The sequence below is a fragment of the Uranotaenia lowii genome, chromosome 3 (genome assembly GCF_029784155.1).
Source record: "Uranotaenia lowii strain MFRU-FL chromosome 3, ASM2978415v1, whole genome shotgun sequence".
NCBI lineage: Eukaryota > Metazoa > Arthropoda > Insecta > Diptera > Culicidae > Uranotaenia > Uranotaenia lowii.
In genome coordinates, this window is record NC_073693.1 from 135,973,170 (window position 1) to 135,990,800 (window position 17,631).

Here is a 17,631-nt window from a genome sequence, read left to right on the forward strand (position 1 = left end):
CGGTAATAATATTCGGTAATAATCACAAGAATTTCGGTAAACTCTACCGATTGTACGGTAATAATAACAGACATTTCGGTTCAACAATACTGGTTATTCGGTAATACATATAACGAGCTATCACGTTGACAACTGTCCATGTTTTGACAGATGATCTTAGATATGATCAGCCGAGTTTCGGTATGTGTTGACCGAAAAAGTTCTGTAATATTTGATAGCTGTCATGTCACTTCACTGCCATGAAAAAAAATACCAAATGGATTACCGAGTTACACATGTTAGGATTTCAGTAAAAAAAAAGTACATGCCTCAGAAAGTATGTTAACAGACGACATCTTGGATTTTGAGACCGGCACACGAAACTCGACTAAACTGTCAAGTTGTCAGGTGGTTGTTTTTAACTATGGACCCTTAAATTAATCCATTGCCAAACATTCTTGAAAGGTTTTAAGGAATATGTTTCCTGATTTTCTGATGGAGACCTTAGTGGAGTTATATCGCCGTTGACAGTTTCATGAAAAAAACGTTATTGAACAAACACTGATGAAGTATTACATTATAACATTCGGTACATTCGGTTTGTTATCTGTTTTGGTAAAGCTCAGTCCTGACAAACTAACACGAGATTCTAATCAATTAAAATGAAACCTACCTTAAACGCAATCGGTAGATCCTTTATCGTAACTTGCACCTCAGGTGATTGTACTTCATTGTTATTGGTTGCAATTCCATTGTTGTTGTTATTGCTATTATTGTTGTTGTTGCTGCTGCTGTTATTGTTGGTACTCGCACTCATCATTGATCCGGCTATCGACAAACGCTATCATAAATCTCTGCTGGAAGCTTTCACTCAATTAGAGCGCGAGAAAAAAATACACTAATCAACACTCAATCACTTATTCTGCTGCGTCTGCCTTCAACCCATGCATCGATCGGTCACTCACTCACTCTGGCCGACAACACCATCCACCGACATTAATCGCACTCAGGCTCTGCTCCCCAATTGCGGCGTCCGTCGTCGTCGTTGTTGACTTATCTCTTTCTAATCACTTCTCTTCTCACACTAATTGACCTTCACCGGCGCGAAAGAAGAAGAAATCATAAATTACGAAACAATAATGATTTGGCACATCCCTCTTCTTTGATGATGGTTTGATTCACTTTTATCTTCCAGCCGGAGATCGTCAGCCCGGATATGTGCGAGCTTTCCACTTTTATTCGGATGGCGCAATTCACAATTCCGGCGGCCTGTGTGTGCGCGTACCTACAATTCGGTTTCCAAACTTTTGAACTCACTCACTCGGGTCCGGACCTAGTACTTATTGACACGGAAGGTGAACCGCTACTAGTGCGAGCCTCACGTTTTGACCAGTTGAAGAGGCCTCTATCCGGCTAGTGCGCTGAATTGTGTGTGGTTTCTATTCAAACGTCTCTTTGGATCGTCACCGGAAGTAGATCGATTGTTGTTGTTGTTGTGGGGGCGATTGGGCTGAAAATAGACGTTATAAAAAACATTGCAATGAAATCATCTGATGATACAAAAAGGTATTCAGGTACTATACTTCAATGTATTGTGCTAAATTGATTGATAAGATTACGGCTTTGGTACTTGGGTTGGGGGAACGCGGGCTGCCTGTCAGCAAGTGAGCAAGTACCCGTGTCGAACTTTATTTTTCAATTTGATAACTGTAGGTGAAGCAAAGAAATGCACTATGCGAGATCGATCTTCGACAAGTCTGAACCTATTCGTAGTGGACACCTGTTTGCTCTCTTAAAATACAACATATGCTTAACACCTTTTAGTTTTCTATTATTTCTTCGATAAATTTGGACCTTGGCTGCTTAGTTTAGCCTTTTAGCCTTAATCGTAGCTTAAACTACAACGTGGCAAATTTTTATTTTTGGTGCTTTTTTATGTAAAATAGTCCAAGAATCATTCTACAGAACTATGTTGTCAATAATAACTGAAGTGAAAATAGCTGATGCATCAGTATTAAAAGATAATGAGAGGAATGAATTTATTGCCTTATAAACATTTTGCGTATGCTGCACTGGTGTCATTCACAAGTAATCGAAGGTCACATTATAACTTTACCACAGACAAAACTAAACGGAATATTGAAACGATTTCACCCTAATTCCGTCCTATGAAGAGTCTCTAAAATTTAGAACACGATTCAAGGAGGGATGAATGACTCCGAAGATGCTAAAATCCCATTGATAAAATAAATAACAAAAAAACACACGATTCAATTGAGTGTCGGCCTGGATAGTCAAAAAACTTTTCAATGAACCGAAAGTGAGCTATTTGATTACATTTCGTTTGAAAACTTGTAAAATACTCTAATTTTTGTTTTAACCTAAATTTATCATTTAAAAACAAAATGAGTCTTAGGAGGAGCTTTTTTACGCTGATACGGTCAAAATTTGGTCAATATTAACTTGACGTATATCTTTCAATTTTGCATTTAATAAACCTGAACACCCCTCATTTTGAAGGTATGTATGTGTAGAATGTTGCTCCTATTTTGATTTTGGAATTCACTCTTCAGTTGTCAAAATGCCGTCCAAGGAAGAAGAGCAGCGTATCAAAATTTTGCTCGCGCATCGCGAAAATCCGAGCTACTCGCACGCAAAGATGGCAAAATCGCTAAAAGTTGCCAAATCAACCGTTACAAATGTAGTGTTTGGGGAACGTTTGTCGACAGCCAGGAAGTCTGGATCGGGGGGAAATCGAAAACCGGAAGCCGCTGAGACGACAAAGAGAGTTGCCGGTAGTTTCAAGCGAAACCCTAACCTCTCTCTTCGAGATGCCGCAAATAAGCTGGATGTATCATCTACAACCGCGCATCGAGCCAAAAAACGAGCCGGCCTATCGACTTACAAGAAGGTAGTGACTCCATATCGCGATGATAAACAAAATACGACGGCCAAAGCGCGATCCCAGAGGCTGTACACGACGATGCCGACGAAGTTTGACTGCGTGGTAATGGACGACGAAACCTACGTCAAAGCCGACTACAAGCAGCTTCCGGGACAGAAGTTTTATACGGCAAAAGGAAGGGGAAAGGTAGCAGATATTTTCAAGCACATGAAACTGTCAAAGTTCGCGAAGAAATATCTGGTTTGGCAAGCCATCTGTACCTGTGGCTTGAAAAGCAGTAATTTCATAGCTTCCGGGACTGTCAACCAAGAAATTTAAGTGAAAGAGTGTTTGAATAAACGTCTGCTGCCTTTCCTGAAGAAACACGGTTGTTCCGTACTGTTTTTGGCCTGATTTGGCATCTTGCCATTACGGTAAAAAGGCCATGGAGTGGTACGCCGCCAACAACGTGCATGTGGTTCCCAAGGAAAAGAACCTTCCCAACACGCCAGAGCTCCGCCCAATTGAGAAATACTGGGCTATTGTCAAGCGGAACCTAAAGAAGACCAAAAAAACTGCTAAGGACGAACAGCAGTTCAAAGTAAACTGGCTTTCTGCGGCGAAGAAGGTGGACAAGGTGGCTGTACAAAATCTGATGGCAGGGGTTAAACGTAGGGCCCTGAAATTCGGATTTGGAAAAGCGGAAGCCTAACTGAATATTTTTCCTGAAATTTATACTAATTAAACTTGAAAAAGTAATTTAATTTGATTTTTTAAATAAACGATTTCACCGATTCACACGTGTTTTTCCATGACAAAATTTTGACCGTATCACGCTCTTTAATAAAATAATTTGATAGAAAAACTTGTTTGGAGTTAAATCAGATCTATTTTCAACTTTTCTAAACTCGAAACATTCAGATTTAAGTTTAAATATTTGATCTTGAAGTATCCACATTATAAATAAATGTTAAACAACGGACCAATAAAATATATTTCCAGCAGAATTTTCCTGAACCTTTCATTAAGTACAAAAATAAATTATCTTTAATGGTTTATTTCATTTTTAAAATCCTGTGAATAAAATAAAGTAAAATTTAGATATATCATAGAACGCAATCTTGAAAATAAATTCAGATTTTTATACATATAATGGTAATTTTCTCCGGTTGTGCTTTTTTTGGAAAGTTTTGAATTTTTATTCCGAATCTGAATTCTACATTTTGAACATAAAAAAAAATCTGAATTCCTTATTTGTAATCCATTTCTGAATCAAAATTCCCAATAAACATACCCAATAATTATTAACCAAAAAGGGCATTTTATTACAGAATCCTTAACCAGAAATTTCGAATTCTTCATTTTCTATATGAATTCTATCTTAAATTATCTATTTGTAACTCAACTAGTGAATCTGATTTAAAATTCCGATTGATGTAATTCTGATATTTTAATTCTGGTTCACCATTATGAAACTTTTTTTTAGATTCAACTCTTCATAACAGTTAAGAATAAAAATTCAAATTCAAATCTCGAAAATGGTATGTTATTTTAAATATTTTTCTTTAATATTCCAGAAGTATAAGTTTCGAACATGGAAATTTGACCGATGCAAAACCAATATTTGAATCAGGATTTTATACCGATGATGAGCAAGGATGATGTCCCAATAAACCGGATACAGATTCCACAATCCGTTATTTACAAAGTTTTCCGTCTCACGACATAACTTGACGAACATAATTCCTAAAATTCACTCGGTCCATGGCAACCGTTCTCCAATTTCTCGGGCACCCCACGTTCGCCAGATCACGCTCCACTTGGTCTAACCATCTCGCTCGTTGCGCCCCCGCTCGTCTTGTTCCTACCGGATTCGTAGCGAACACCTGTTTTGCAGGACAGTCGTCCGGCATTCAAGCAACATGTCCCGCCCAGCGTATCCGGCCAGCCTTCACCACCTTCTGGATACTGGGTTCGCCGTAGAGTCGCGCGAGCTCGTGGTTCATCCTTCGCCTCCACACTCCGTTCTCCTGTACGCCGCCAAAGGTGGTTCTTAACACTCGTCGCTCGAATACCCCGAGTGTACGCAGGTCCTCCTCCAGCAATATCCATGCCTCGTGCCCGTAGAGAACAACCGGTCTAATGAGCGTCATATACAGGTTACACTTCGTGCGAGGGCTAAGTCTTCTCGACCGCAGATGCTTGTGGAGCCCATAGTAGGCACGACTTCCGCTGATAATTCGCCTCCGGATCTCACGGCTGGTGTCATTGTCTGCGGTCACCAGTGAGCCGTGATACACAAAGTCTTCGAGAGGTTATAGTACAAAGTTAATGAAAACTTTATTTTGAGACTGTTGATCATTAAGAAAAGGTAGAGAATAAGAAATAAAGTCTGATTCATGGAACCAATCATATTTGAGATGCAAAACTTTAGTCAATTAATTTAATATGGTTTTTCTGACAAAACAATGAAAAACTATCGATAACTATTTAGATATTACATTTTTCTCCAATTTCTTCATGATTTCAAACCCTTGTTTTTTATGAAAAATTCACAGGAGCTTTAAAAAATTACAAACAACTTTTGTTCAACGAAAACTTTATAGGTAACGAAATTTGTTTGACGTTTTTAATTTAAATTTTAACTTCGATTTCGGTTTCGAAATTCAAATTCAGTTAGATATTATGGGAGAGTGGGGAATCATGAGCCACTTTTTTTCGTTGTTCCATAACTTCTTTATTATAAAAGATAAAATGAAAATAAAAAATGGTATGGTTTTCTACATTTTCAAGGTATCATAAGGCATTTTTTTTTTAAATTTTATTAAGTTATTTTCCCCAAACTCTGAATGTTTGAAAAAAAGCAATATTTTTTGAATTTTTAAAAATGGTGGGGAATCGTGGGCCACCAAATCCAAATTGACCAAAAAACGTGCAAAGTTTATGAGTTGACCCAAAACTGTGATTTCCTAATTCATTTCGTTATTTTAAAGCAATTTCAGATGATGAAACAAAAAAGACACACAACACAAGATTCCAACACCTGGCTCGCGAACGTTTTGCAAAATTTCTTATGTAGGATGGACAAAATATTTTTCATTACTCTTCATTTGACATAAGAAAACTTTAAAGATAGGAAAAACGTATTTTAAGTTCTGAATGTGTATAAAAATATAAAAATATAGGTGGTTCAACATGTGTGGCCCACGATTCCCCACAAGCTATGATTTGCAAATTCGTTGCGTTTGTGTGACTTATTGATGTTTCATAAAAATTCCTTTTCCACGTGAAAGATCATGACAAAACTAAGATTATAAGCGTATGAGCATATTTTTGTTATGCACTTTAGGTTCCCCATCGATGAAATTAGCGGGTGTTTTTTTAATTATGTAAGTAAATTTTTTTTAACTTTTTTAAGCTTGATAAATAAAAGAAGCATATGATGCGTATTTCAGTCAACTACATATAGAAATATATGCTCACGCAAAGCGACGACGATGACAGTTAGTTTGAGATTCTTATCTCAACATACATCTGAGATATTAAAAGTGGCCCACGTTTCCCCATGGCCCACGACACCCCACTCTCCCCTATATCAATACCAAAAATGACCATCACACAAACACGAAAAAAGATTCTGTTACGATTCGAAATTGATCAGATTCAAATTTCAAATCAATGCATTTTCCGGTAAGTCAATAATAAATTATTCAAAATGATGTTCCTTATTGGGAATTAGAGATTTGCTTGAAAATTAATTTCAAGCAGTTTATTAACTAGAAAAAAATGAAATAAATAATTTTGAAACACCAGAAAATTCGAATTAAAATTTAGAATTATATTGGAATCCTACAGTCATCAATGGTTTCATTTTTAATAGCTTTATATATTTAAAATACAACATGTTCAATACATCATTGAAAGCTTCTACTGACAACAGAGTTAAGGTTCGAAAATTTGGTTTTTAAAAAAATCGTTAAGTTTAAACAATGTTCTTCTGATTAAAAAATTAGATTTATAGGCTTCTATAGATCAGGTTTTTGGAACATAAAAATTCAAAATTGAAAAACAAAGAAAATTATTATTTTTAAATATAAAGTAGGACTATAAAATTCGGTAAATTTTTTAAGTTATCTCAAAATATGAAGATGAAAAAATTAGTTTTTCAACATTGTTTATCCGTGAATCACTAATTAGCCCGCTAACTTTTTGTCAGGGGGTAATTTTGCCGCTAAATTTTTGGTGAGCTAGCGAATTGAAAGTTCCGCTATTTATTGGTTCCGCTGATTCAAGACCGCTAAATCCCATATATTTTTTGAGTTCATAGATTACAGGTGATAGAAGTAGGTAAGTATTATACTTTTAGTCCTTTACCAGGCTAATCAGGCACTTCGAATGGTCTCAATGGAAGATTGCGTACAAGAGACAAATGATAGGAGTATTTTGGGTCACCTCACACCACATCCACGCAGATATTAATTTCCAAATTCGTTTAGTACTTCTTTCGTTATTGTCAAAGAAGAGGAATCCAATAAAAGTTCCTCAACAATATTTATCCTATAATTAGTTCATTCATCCATTGGTTTATTGTTTTTAAAATGGTTGAAATATTCACATTTCAAAAATAAGTTTCTTTTGATTTCACAGATCAGTTCATATAAAATAAGAAAAAATCACCAGAGAAAAAAATTGACATTGTTAAGCTGTACATTGAGTTCGTTCGTTTAGTATTCGATTAAGATTCGAATATACATTGCATGGAGATTCATGTTTGGAAATGCTTCTACCATAAGAATCATGCAAGTTTAGAAAAGGTGAAAACCGGTTAAAGATTTTAGAAATAAAAATCTATACTATGTTGGCAAATCATTGAAATAAAAAGATTTTAGATTCAACTATAATCCAAGTTCATATTTTTGTGTTTTTTAGAAGTTTTAGTCAACTGTATTTGAGATTCCGGTGTATTATATGTACTGTACAATCAAATAACATAACATTTAAAAAAAGAATTATAATTAATTGTTTGGTTTAAGTTTTCGTTGGGTAACAGTTAGCGGTTAGCGATTTGCGCTTTAAGCTTTAAACGATAACTTTTTCATCACTTTTAGCTGCTTCAATTATCGATCGCTAACATTGACAAAGTTAGCGATTCAATTAGCGGCGCTAAATTTCTTAATTAGCGATACCGAACACTACATTGAAGAATGAAATTTTTTAATTGTTTCATTACTTTCAAAACTTAAAAAAAAATATTGATAACTCAAAGGAACAACATTTTAGATGCCTATGTCTTAATGATTGATTTGGGACATTTTGGCGTCCTGAACTCAAATATTTTGTCAGATTTTGTCTTTCCCCTCTAATTTTGATGATATGGCGTTTTTAAAAATAAATCAGATTTGAGTGAAATCAATCATTGTTAACTAATGAACCACCAAACCATGAAAGACATGATTATGAACTTAATTATTATCCTACATTCAATAAATTTAAATTCTTCAATATGTATTTAAAAAAATTTTAAAAGATCATTTACAAGTTTTTCTGACCTAACTAAAGAAAGTTTTAAAGAGGTTTTATTTCATTTAACAAATTTGTTAAAGACTGCAAAACTATTTGAATATTGCTACAAAAAATTTCCAAAATTCAGTTTGGTTTAATTTTTTTTTAATAATATGTAAAATTACCCTACATTACAGAATGGGAAAAAGCTAACAAAACTAAGCAAGCTAAGCAAACACTTATAAATTATGTTGCGTTTACGCCCTCGAATGAATGTCTATCGAGTCCCTTATCAATGTAAAACGGGTACATAGTACTTTGAAATATACAAGGTAGGCCATTCCGCTCTCTTTCAACGTATTGGTTAGAGGCCCCGAAAAATAGTTATGGAAAAAACTGGCAAATGTATGGAATTTATCAAAAAATCACATTTTTCTTAAAATTGACAAGAAATAAAATTATGAAAAAAATATGCACTTATGCGTTTTAATATAACGAACAATATTTGGCTTTTCAACACCGCTAAATGAAATATGCAATGGGCTTTTTCTCGATTTAAAACTAAAATTTGGTGATATTTTGCATTGCGTGGCCTTTTTCTGTTCTGATTTGACCGAAAATTCGAACAAATTGACTTTTCATCACAGAAATTTGAAGTGTTTTAGATAATTTATCAAATGATTAATGAGCCCGAAGAATCAATCTTTAATCTGAAGCCCTTTTCAAAAGAATCGAATGGCTATCGACGGAGAAATTAATAATTTTGATTGCAATTCCATATAAAACTGCCAAATTTTTGTTGGTATGGAAGCATGCTGTGTACATACACGGAGCTTTCGAGAGTGCAATGGCCTACCTGTTATTTTTCATGTACTATGAAACGGGTATATCACTGACATAAAACCACTGATCCGAAAGCAAAAACTTAAGCGCCAACTTCCCATCCGGTAGGAAGTTAGACAAAAAACCAAAGTTTAAAAACAGATACATACGTACTTGATCCAAGGTGTGTGAACTGCAACAAACAATAAAAACCAGAGAATGGCGCGCGCGTTCCACCAAGTCGTTTCAGATTTATTCAGAACAAAACGGTATAAACAACAATTCGTTAATGAATAGATGGATCCACAATTAGACGTCGCTCGTCGACGTCGTTTGTACCAGACATAATGTGTTTTTCTTTTCTCAGAACGAAAAACCTCAACCCTGTTCCAAGAGAGAGGCCGCACAATAATGGAACGGAACGTGCTGCTGCTAATTGTTTCCCATCCACCCTCACTCATTATAAGACTATACCCTACCGATACAATAGGAAGCTAATGTACGGCCATCAGCGAAGAATCTGTTGGCTCCACCAAGTGATAGGTATTAATGGCATTGGCGTGAGGATGCCTTCAAATCAGGGATGATGTTACAAGACGTGAAAAATTTACGAGAAAGCATTTTTACTTCCTTAAAATTTTGTACTTTATGCACCTAGAAAATACTACTTATGTGCTAGTTTTTTCAATTTTTTCCAATCCTTTAAATAAGTGGTTCTGATGCTCTGTTTTACATAACTATTATAGCCGGTATACATGCAAGCTATTGTCCACTGTTTGATGACACACTATATGCGAGTGAGTGGGTGGGAGTTACGATATTTGTTTCAGATAAATAAGTAGCTACTATGAAGGTGTCGTACTGGCATTATGTTTACAGGTCATTTAAATGCAACTTTGTTTTCTATTTAGATCATTGAAACCATTTGCTATCTATCTGGATTTGACCTCAGCAACAGTTGAATAGAAATGCTCTAAGATGATTTTTGTGAAAATAAAAATTTTCTCCAATGAATCATTGTAAACCTTCCATTTCGCATTCATCTCATCGTGGCAAGAATTAAAAATTACTTTTCAGACCAAAACATGATCGCGACTTCATGATTATATAAACCCCTCGGTCAACATGGTCAGTTTCCGCTTTTACCATCACGTATAAATCTACTGTCGGCGCAGATAACGTAATACGTTCATGAATTTATTTAGTTCACGCCATAATGGACAATAGGACCATCAACATCAGAAGCAGAAGAGAAGAAGCAGCAGACCTGTATAGGGGTTAGTAGTGGGTAGTTGCCATGTTCAAATTTTCATCCAAAATACATTCACTCACTGTATATTTCCTGCCAGTAAGAGTATACCTAGAGCTCTGTATTCATTTTGGTCTCGTTACTGGCGTAAATTACAATGAGACAATAAATGGCACTTTCTGTAAAAACAGGTGACGATCACACATTTTTACAATACAGACGAATTGGAAGCCGGGAAAATGCAAAAACTCAATTTATGAGCGCCTTTATAAAACATCAGCTTTTTCCCAAAACATCAGGGTTTTCGAAATCACAGAAAGATCTGTTATATCACAGAATTTTGAGCAAATTTTATCACAGCACTGTGACACAGAACACAGATTTTTGAGAATATTCACAGATTTCACAATTTTCTTAAAAAAAATTTATCTGTTTCCAAAATTTTAATATTTTAAGTCAATATAAATTTCGGATTTCTAGGTTGAGATTGAAAAAAATATGATTGCATTTGTAAGGTTAACTGATTTCGCTCAAGTAAACTGTAAAAAAGACCAAATTTTTAATGAATTTTCAATAAAACATAAAGAAATAGCGTCACAGAAAACCATCACAGAATTATTGAGTAGCATCACAGAATTTCAGAATTTTTTTTCGCCAAAACTCATATTTTTTTTCGGTAACATGGACACCCTAAGATTAAATCGCAATAGAAAATCAGATATTACTTTAATCATCGCAGTTTTCGTACAGATGGGCAGTTTACATTGTTTGCTATCGCATTAAAACCATTGAAATGAGTTAATTTCCTTCATTAGGCCAGTTTTTATAGCTATCTAAAATATGCTTGCAAATTACACTTTTCAAAAATGGTCGGGTATAAAGGGCGCAGCGTAAAAAAGGTCAATTTTGACGGAAAAATTACAGGAAAAGTACATACTTTTGTGAGTTTAGTATTTGAAAACGTATTTAAAACAAAATGGAACCAACTGGCCCGTTTCCAGAAGCGAAACAGCGTGGTTTTCGGAATTCCGTATTTTATAGACGTTGTCTTCACCGAGGATCCAGTTTTTACAGTTTTTATGGCATGTTTGACAAGCTGAATGCTTTTAGACGCGGGACAATTGATCTTGCAAAGGTCCTTTAAAAACATATCCTTTCGATCGAAATTCATTTATTCTCCTGCAGATGGTTAAGAGGCACTTTTGAAAACGGTTGAAATTATGAAAATTTTACCACTTATGAACTATTTTCTGAGAAGAGAATATTACATCAAATAACGGATCCTCAAAGTTTTTGTTTGTTTTGTTTACTATTATGAGACCTGACTTGATCGACATAAACAAAGGGTCTCGACAGTGTTGATACACTAAGGCGAACATATTCTCTTCATTAGATTTGTATCCAACATTGTAATTTTCGAAATATTGAAAGTGTCCATTTCACCTGCTGTGTCCGTCTTTCTCGACTTTCCCATACTTTGTTGTCGATCATACCCTACGCTCCGAGGGGCAATTCGTTGGAAGCACGCTAAAAAGTGCTTCTTGTTGATAATAGTAGTAGGTCCATCCTTCAATGGCTGGAAATGAGTTATTTTGTACACAGGAATTAAAAAAAGTCTGAATCATAAAAAAGAGATGAAGAATTTAAACATCTAAACATTTTTAGTTTAACAAAAACATCCGTGAAAATATGATTTTATGTCCTATCTTTGATTTCAGTGTACCCTCATTTCTGGTCATCGACCAATGTTAAAGCGCCTTTACTCGCTCTTGAAAATGAATAAGAAAAAAAAACTTTTATTAAAACACATAACCTTTAGAGGTCTGCCGAGAACTCGAAAAGTTCGTTTCGCTTCAGTTGCAAACCCATCTGACTTTAACCATTCCTTGGAAGTATTAAAAAAAACATTAAAAATCGACAAAGACATCCCCAGCTTATATTAGTTTTTTTTAAATAAATTTACTGTTTTATTCTGACTTAAAAAAAACCTATTCGGCTGGAAAGAGGTAAATATATGCATTTTTAACGGTTGAATTTAACTTTCTAAAAATTATAGGGGAGAGTGGGGTATCGTGGGCGATGGGGAAACGTGGGCCACTTTTAATATCTCAAATGTGTGTTGAGATAAAAATCTCAAACCAACTGTCATCATCGTCGTTTTGCGTGAGCATGTATTTCTATATGTTGTTGACTTAAATACGCATCATATATTTCTTTTATTTATCAAGCTAAAAAAAAGTTAGAAAATTTACTTACATAATTAAAAAAAACCCGCTAATTTCATCGATGGGGAACCTAAAGTTCATAACAAAAATATGTTCATACGCTTATGATCTTAGTTTTGTCATGATCTTTCACGTGGAAAAGGAAATTTTGATTGATTGATTGAATTGCGTTTATTTGGGAGGGTGCCGTGCGCTTAGCGATTAAGCACCCTCAGGAAATTTTGATGAAACATCAATAAGTCACACAAACGCAACGAATTTGCAAATCATAGCTTGTGGGCAATCGTGGGACACACATCTTGAATCACCTATATTTTTATGTTTTTATACACATTCAGAACTTAAAATACGTTTTTCCTATCTGCAAAGTTTTCTTATGCCAAATGAAGAGTTATGAAAAATATTTCCTATATAAGAAATTTTGCCAAAACGTTCGCGAGCCAGGTTTTGGAATCTATTCAATCATACACAGCTTTTTTTTATTTCGCCATCCAAAATTGCTTTAAAGTATCGAAATGAATTATTAAATCACAGTTTTGGGTCTACTCATAAACTATGCATGTTATTTGATCAATTTAGATTTAGTGGCCCACGATTCCCCACCATTTTTCGAAATCCAAAAAATATTGCTTTTTAAAGAAGTCAGAATTTGGGGAAAATAACTTATTAAAAAATTAAAAAAAAAAATTTATGATATCTTGAAAATGTAGAAAACCATATCATTTTTTGTTTTCATTTTATCATTTATAATAAAGAAGTTATGGAACAACGAAAAAAAGTGGCCCATGATTCCCCACTCTCCCATATTTAATTTAAAATGACAAGGAAAGATCTTACCATGTCGATGTTCGTCATTTTTTTTAAAATATTTAACAGTTTCAATAATCCGGGAATGAACTTCATGTTCTTCATACTTCATATACGCATTTCTTTCAATCACAGCAATCCAGAACTTCAAGTCTATGCACACACTCGTAGTTCATGAGAAGGATCGAAAATAGAGATACTAGATTTACCACGTATGCTGGTTAAAAATGTTCAAATCTCGCTACGCTCTACATCAATGTTTTCATACTTATTGAAACATCATTTCAAATGAAACTCTTTTCAAGCTTCGGATAAATTTCAGACTAACGCCGTATCGCGAAAAAACATTTTTTAACAGCAGTGGGCCGAGCGAAATAACGCGATACAACGTACAACCGCGAATACGAAAAAATGAATATGGTTCGAAACATATCTTCAGGTGACATATTTCAGCTATTTGGGCTCAAACACTCGTTAGAGAAAACAATTTTTTAAAACACCATTAATTTTTCTTAATACGAGAGAAAGAACTGCAGCATAGCACCTTCATTTTTTTCTAAAAACGCCACTTAAAAGTTGCTATCCAGCGCACTCTTCCAATTTTCAACTTTGTTTTCCGGAAACCATTTTCAAACACGAATAAAAACGAAGATGATCATCTTTTCGACGGCTTATGCTAAGTACAAACGTACAAAGTACAAAAGTACACATTTTATCAATTTCACAAATTGTAACAAATTTTCATGAGACGAAAGAAAAAAACGCGTCCGTTCCCGGCAAGTCAACGCCTGCTCAACCTCAGTAAAAGTCTATTTATAATATCTCGATTATTTTGCTATCTAGAGAATTTTCTCGAAAAATTCAATCGATAGTCCCGAAAATGCTTATGCTTCCTCTGATAGTTGCCCTATTGGTAGTAAAGCATGTTTTACGACATCTGCACCATGTTCCAATATTTTGTGCAAAGTTGGACTCATTGGAGCTTAGCTGTTTCTTTGGTATAAATAGAAAATTTGTTGGTGTCTATATCGAAACCGCTCGATATGACTTTAAGTATTACCTTTAACCTAGAATTTATACAATAAGGAAAACTGATTTTTAAAATTTTTTTCTTATCTCTTTATTAGGTGGATATCCACTCCAGTTATTTTGGAAGACATTTCTGGATTTGAAAAAAATGCCCTGGAAATATTAGGGTAAGTGTTCCTAATTTGGCATGTGTACCTAATGTTAACATACCGTTCGATTTTCACTGTTTTTGACCTTGTTTTTCACTTATCACAATTATTAAAAAAAAGATAATGTAACGGATCGTGTGAACTTTCATTTCAAAAACAAATTAGTTTTCTAACTCACAGGATTTTTCGTAAAATCCGGATTGTTTCAAAGTATGTCCAAATTGAATAGAATTGTTAGCAAATTTCTAAAAAAACACCTATTAAGAAATGGAAGATAAAAGCTGAATTTGTCATCCGATTTTTTTGAAATGTTTCGTCGGGTTGTTTTTTATCATGATTTAAGTAATAAGTATGTTAGAACCATGTTTTTTCTCGTGTAAAAACTAAAAAAGCTTATGTCCACAATAGGAACACTATTTTCAATGTGTTCCTAATTATGAGCATAGTCAAAGTTTTCCAAACTTTATCAAAGTCATAGAATGTATTTGAAATAAAGTTGGTTGGTTGAATTGTGTTTTAACTTAATTTTCAATGATCTGTTAAAATCAGCTGTTTTGAGTTAATGAAACATGATTATTTTTTACTTCAGTGTATCTCAAAGCTATAAATGTTGAGAAAATATTTTCTCCAGGATGTAAAGAACGCACCCTACGCAACAGAAAAGGAAACTATCAAGTTACTGAGAGCTGCTCAACGAGAACAGAATCGAAAGGAAAAATTAAAAAAAAAACTCAATTAAATACGTTGTATACCGCCACCTGGGGCATCATGCAACAGTTTTCCATTTCAATGGCTTTCAAAAACCTAATGTTCACAGATAATCATACCGCTTGTACAGCAAAAGGTTTAAGGTTAATGGGACATCAAATTAACGTAGTCAGAAAAATATTTGGTTTCACCAGTTATTTTTAAATTTTCAAAACATGCGATTTTCACCCTACTAAGGAAAAGGGGTAAGTTGCAAAAACCTTTGTTTTAAATGAAAAATTAAATGAAAAAGTGTGAAAAGATTTAGTTTTTGATATATTTGTGATTTCGTTACGCAGAAAGCACGATCTGCAATTTTTTTTGAATTTATTCGAATTAAATTTGATATTTTTTCAGTCAAAGAAATATTTTTAGAAGATATTTTTAAAAAGAAAATTTAAAACGATATTCCAGCATATGGAAACAAGATTTAAACTGTGAATCATTGATTTGCATGTCGATGCATTTTAACCCAAACTGCTATCGGAATTTTTAAAAATATTTATTAATAAAAAAAGATTGTCCGAAAAATATTTATACATCAACAGTGTTGATAAAGAATAATAAAATCAATATAAAGTGTGTAGGTGATAAGCCAATCCATCGTACTGTGTAAAGTATTTTACGCTGTCAAAAAATATAAAAATTTCTATTTTTCAAATTTTCTATGAGAATCAAAAACTTCAAAAAACTATTTCACGACGTGAGAATCTATGGCATCATCGTTTTGTTCTCATTAAATGTATGTATGGTTCCCCCATCGGTAGCAAGGTCCAGCCTATGTCTGTGTGGCTTGGCCTTCGAATTGCTTCTCAGGCTTCCACGGCCTGGTTCGTCGAGGGAGGCATCCAACCTTCAGAGACCTACAATGGTTGGCAATCCACTCAGCTTGCAATAGTCTCTTCAGGTTATAGCCAGATGCATTCCCTCTGAAATATATGATTATTTATACAATGAAACACATCTTACCTGTCGGCAACTTATGGGATTCGAGCCCAAAAGTTCTTCTTGCCGATACCGGGAATCGAACCCAGTACGCCTGGGTTACCAGACTCGCGCCAGCCTATCCACTAGACCACATGAGCGCTCGTTTTGTTCTCATTAAATGCTAATTTTATTACATTATACTCAAACAAAATTTAAATAAGTGTTGTGATACACAAATGTTGCATCTAACCATGCTGTTGCATGATGCTCTGTTTGACTGTATCTTATTTGTATCCATTACAATGAATTTTCTACTTTTTGAAATATAATAAGTGTATCCATTGGAAAAGATAAAGTTTGAATTTTAATAAGCTCAACATCCACTAGTTTCTTAAAAACTAGCGTAAAGGAATACTGCCGCTCATAGCAAGTCCGTCCCATTTGCGTTTTTATCATTTTTCAGTTTATCGCTGGAATCAGTTTAACTTTATCTGTAGTTTCAAGAGAAAACTTTGTTTTCAACACTTTATTCTGATGAACATTGAAAAAAATCTCAAGTAAATTTGTCCCATTGAACAAATGATCGCAAGTCGGTCCCATATGGCATAAATCATCGCATGTCGGTCCCACAGTCATAAGGGCCCAGGAAATGATTTTCAACGGAATCAAAACGAAAAAAATATCTTCATAAAGCGGAAATCTTTCATTAGCCTTTGCAGTGATAGATTCAGTTGATAATTTTGATTAAAAACGCATACAAGTGCCGAACTACCATTGGACTTTTAACGATTTTTCAATGCCGTTTTTCTCATTTCAACAAAAACGCAAATGGGACGGACTTGCTATGAGCGGCAGAATATTGTGTAGGACTTAAATAGTCATTATTTCTCTATTCATATTCCAAAAACTTTGTAAAATTAATAAAAAAAAAAAGGTGAGTTTTGAGGTTGTTCTCATTAAAGTATTAAAAAACAGACCCATATGCAAAATCAGGAACAAATATTGGGTACGCGGATACATTTTTCCTCATATGTAATCATTAGGAACACCCTTATGTTAACATAAGGAACAATTAGTGCCAAATTAGGAACATTGAGACACTTTATAAAACATGATATTTTTTGTAAATTAAAGCTTGAAATGAATATTTTAAACCATAACAGAGTTCAGAAAAAAATTTGGAACTTAGTTACCAAAAAATTGTATATCTAAGAATTAATGATTCCTCCTACTAATATGAAAGCTAAAAACCTCTTACATAATATAGCGAAATTAGGCTCACTTACCCTACCGTTATTACCGTTATTTATG

General features: G+C 34.3%; 1 protein-coding gene across 1 annotated transcript in view; it reads right to left on the bottom strand.

Moving 5' to 3' along the window:
- The window catches only part of LOC129754498 (uncharacterized), a 59,424-nt gene that overhangs the window by 31,333 nt on the left and 10,460 nt on the right, over positions 1–17,631 (bottom strand). The window contains exon 2 of the mRNA XM_055750610.1: positions 653–1,489. Coding sequence (XP_055606585.1) covers positions 653–799 — 147 coding nt within the window. The 5' untranslated portion in view covers positions 800–1,489. The remainder of the gene's footprint in view (positions 1–652; positions 1,490–17,631) is intronic.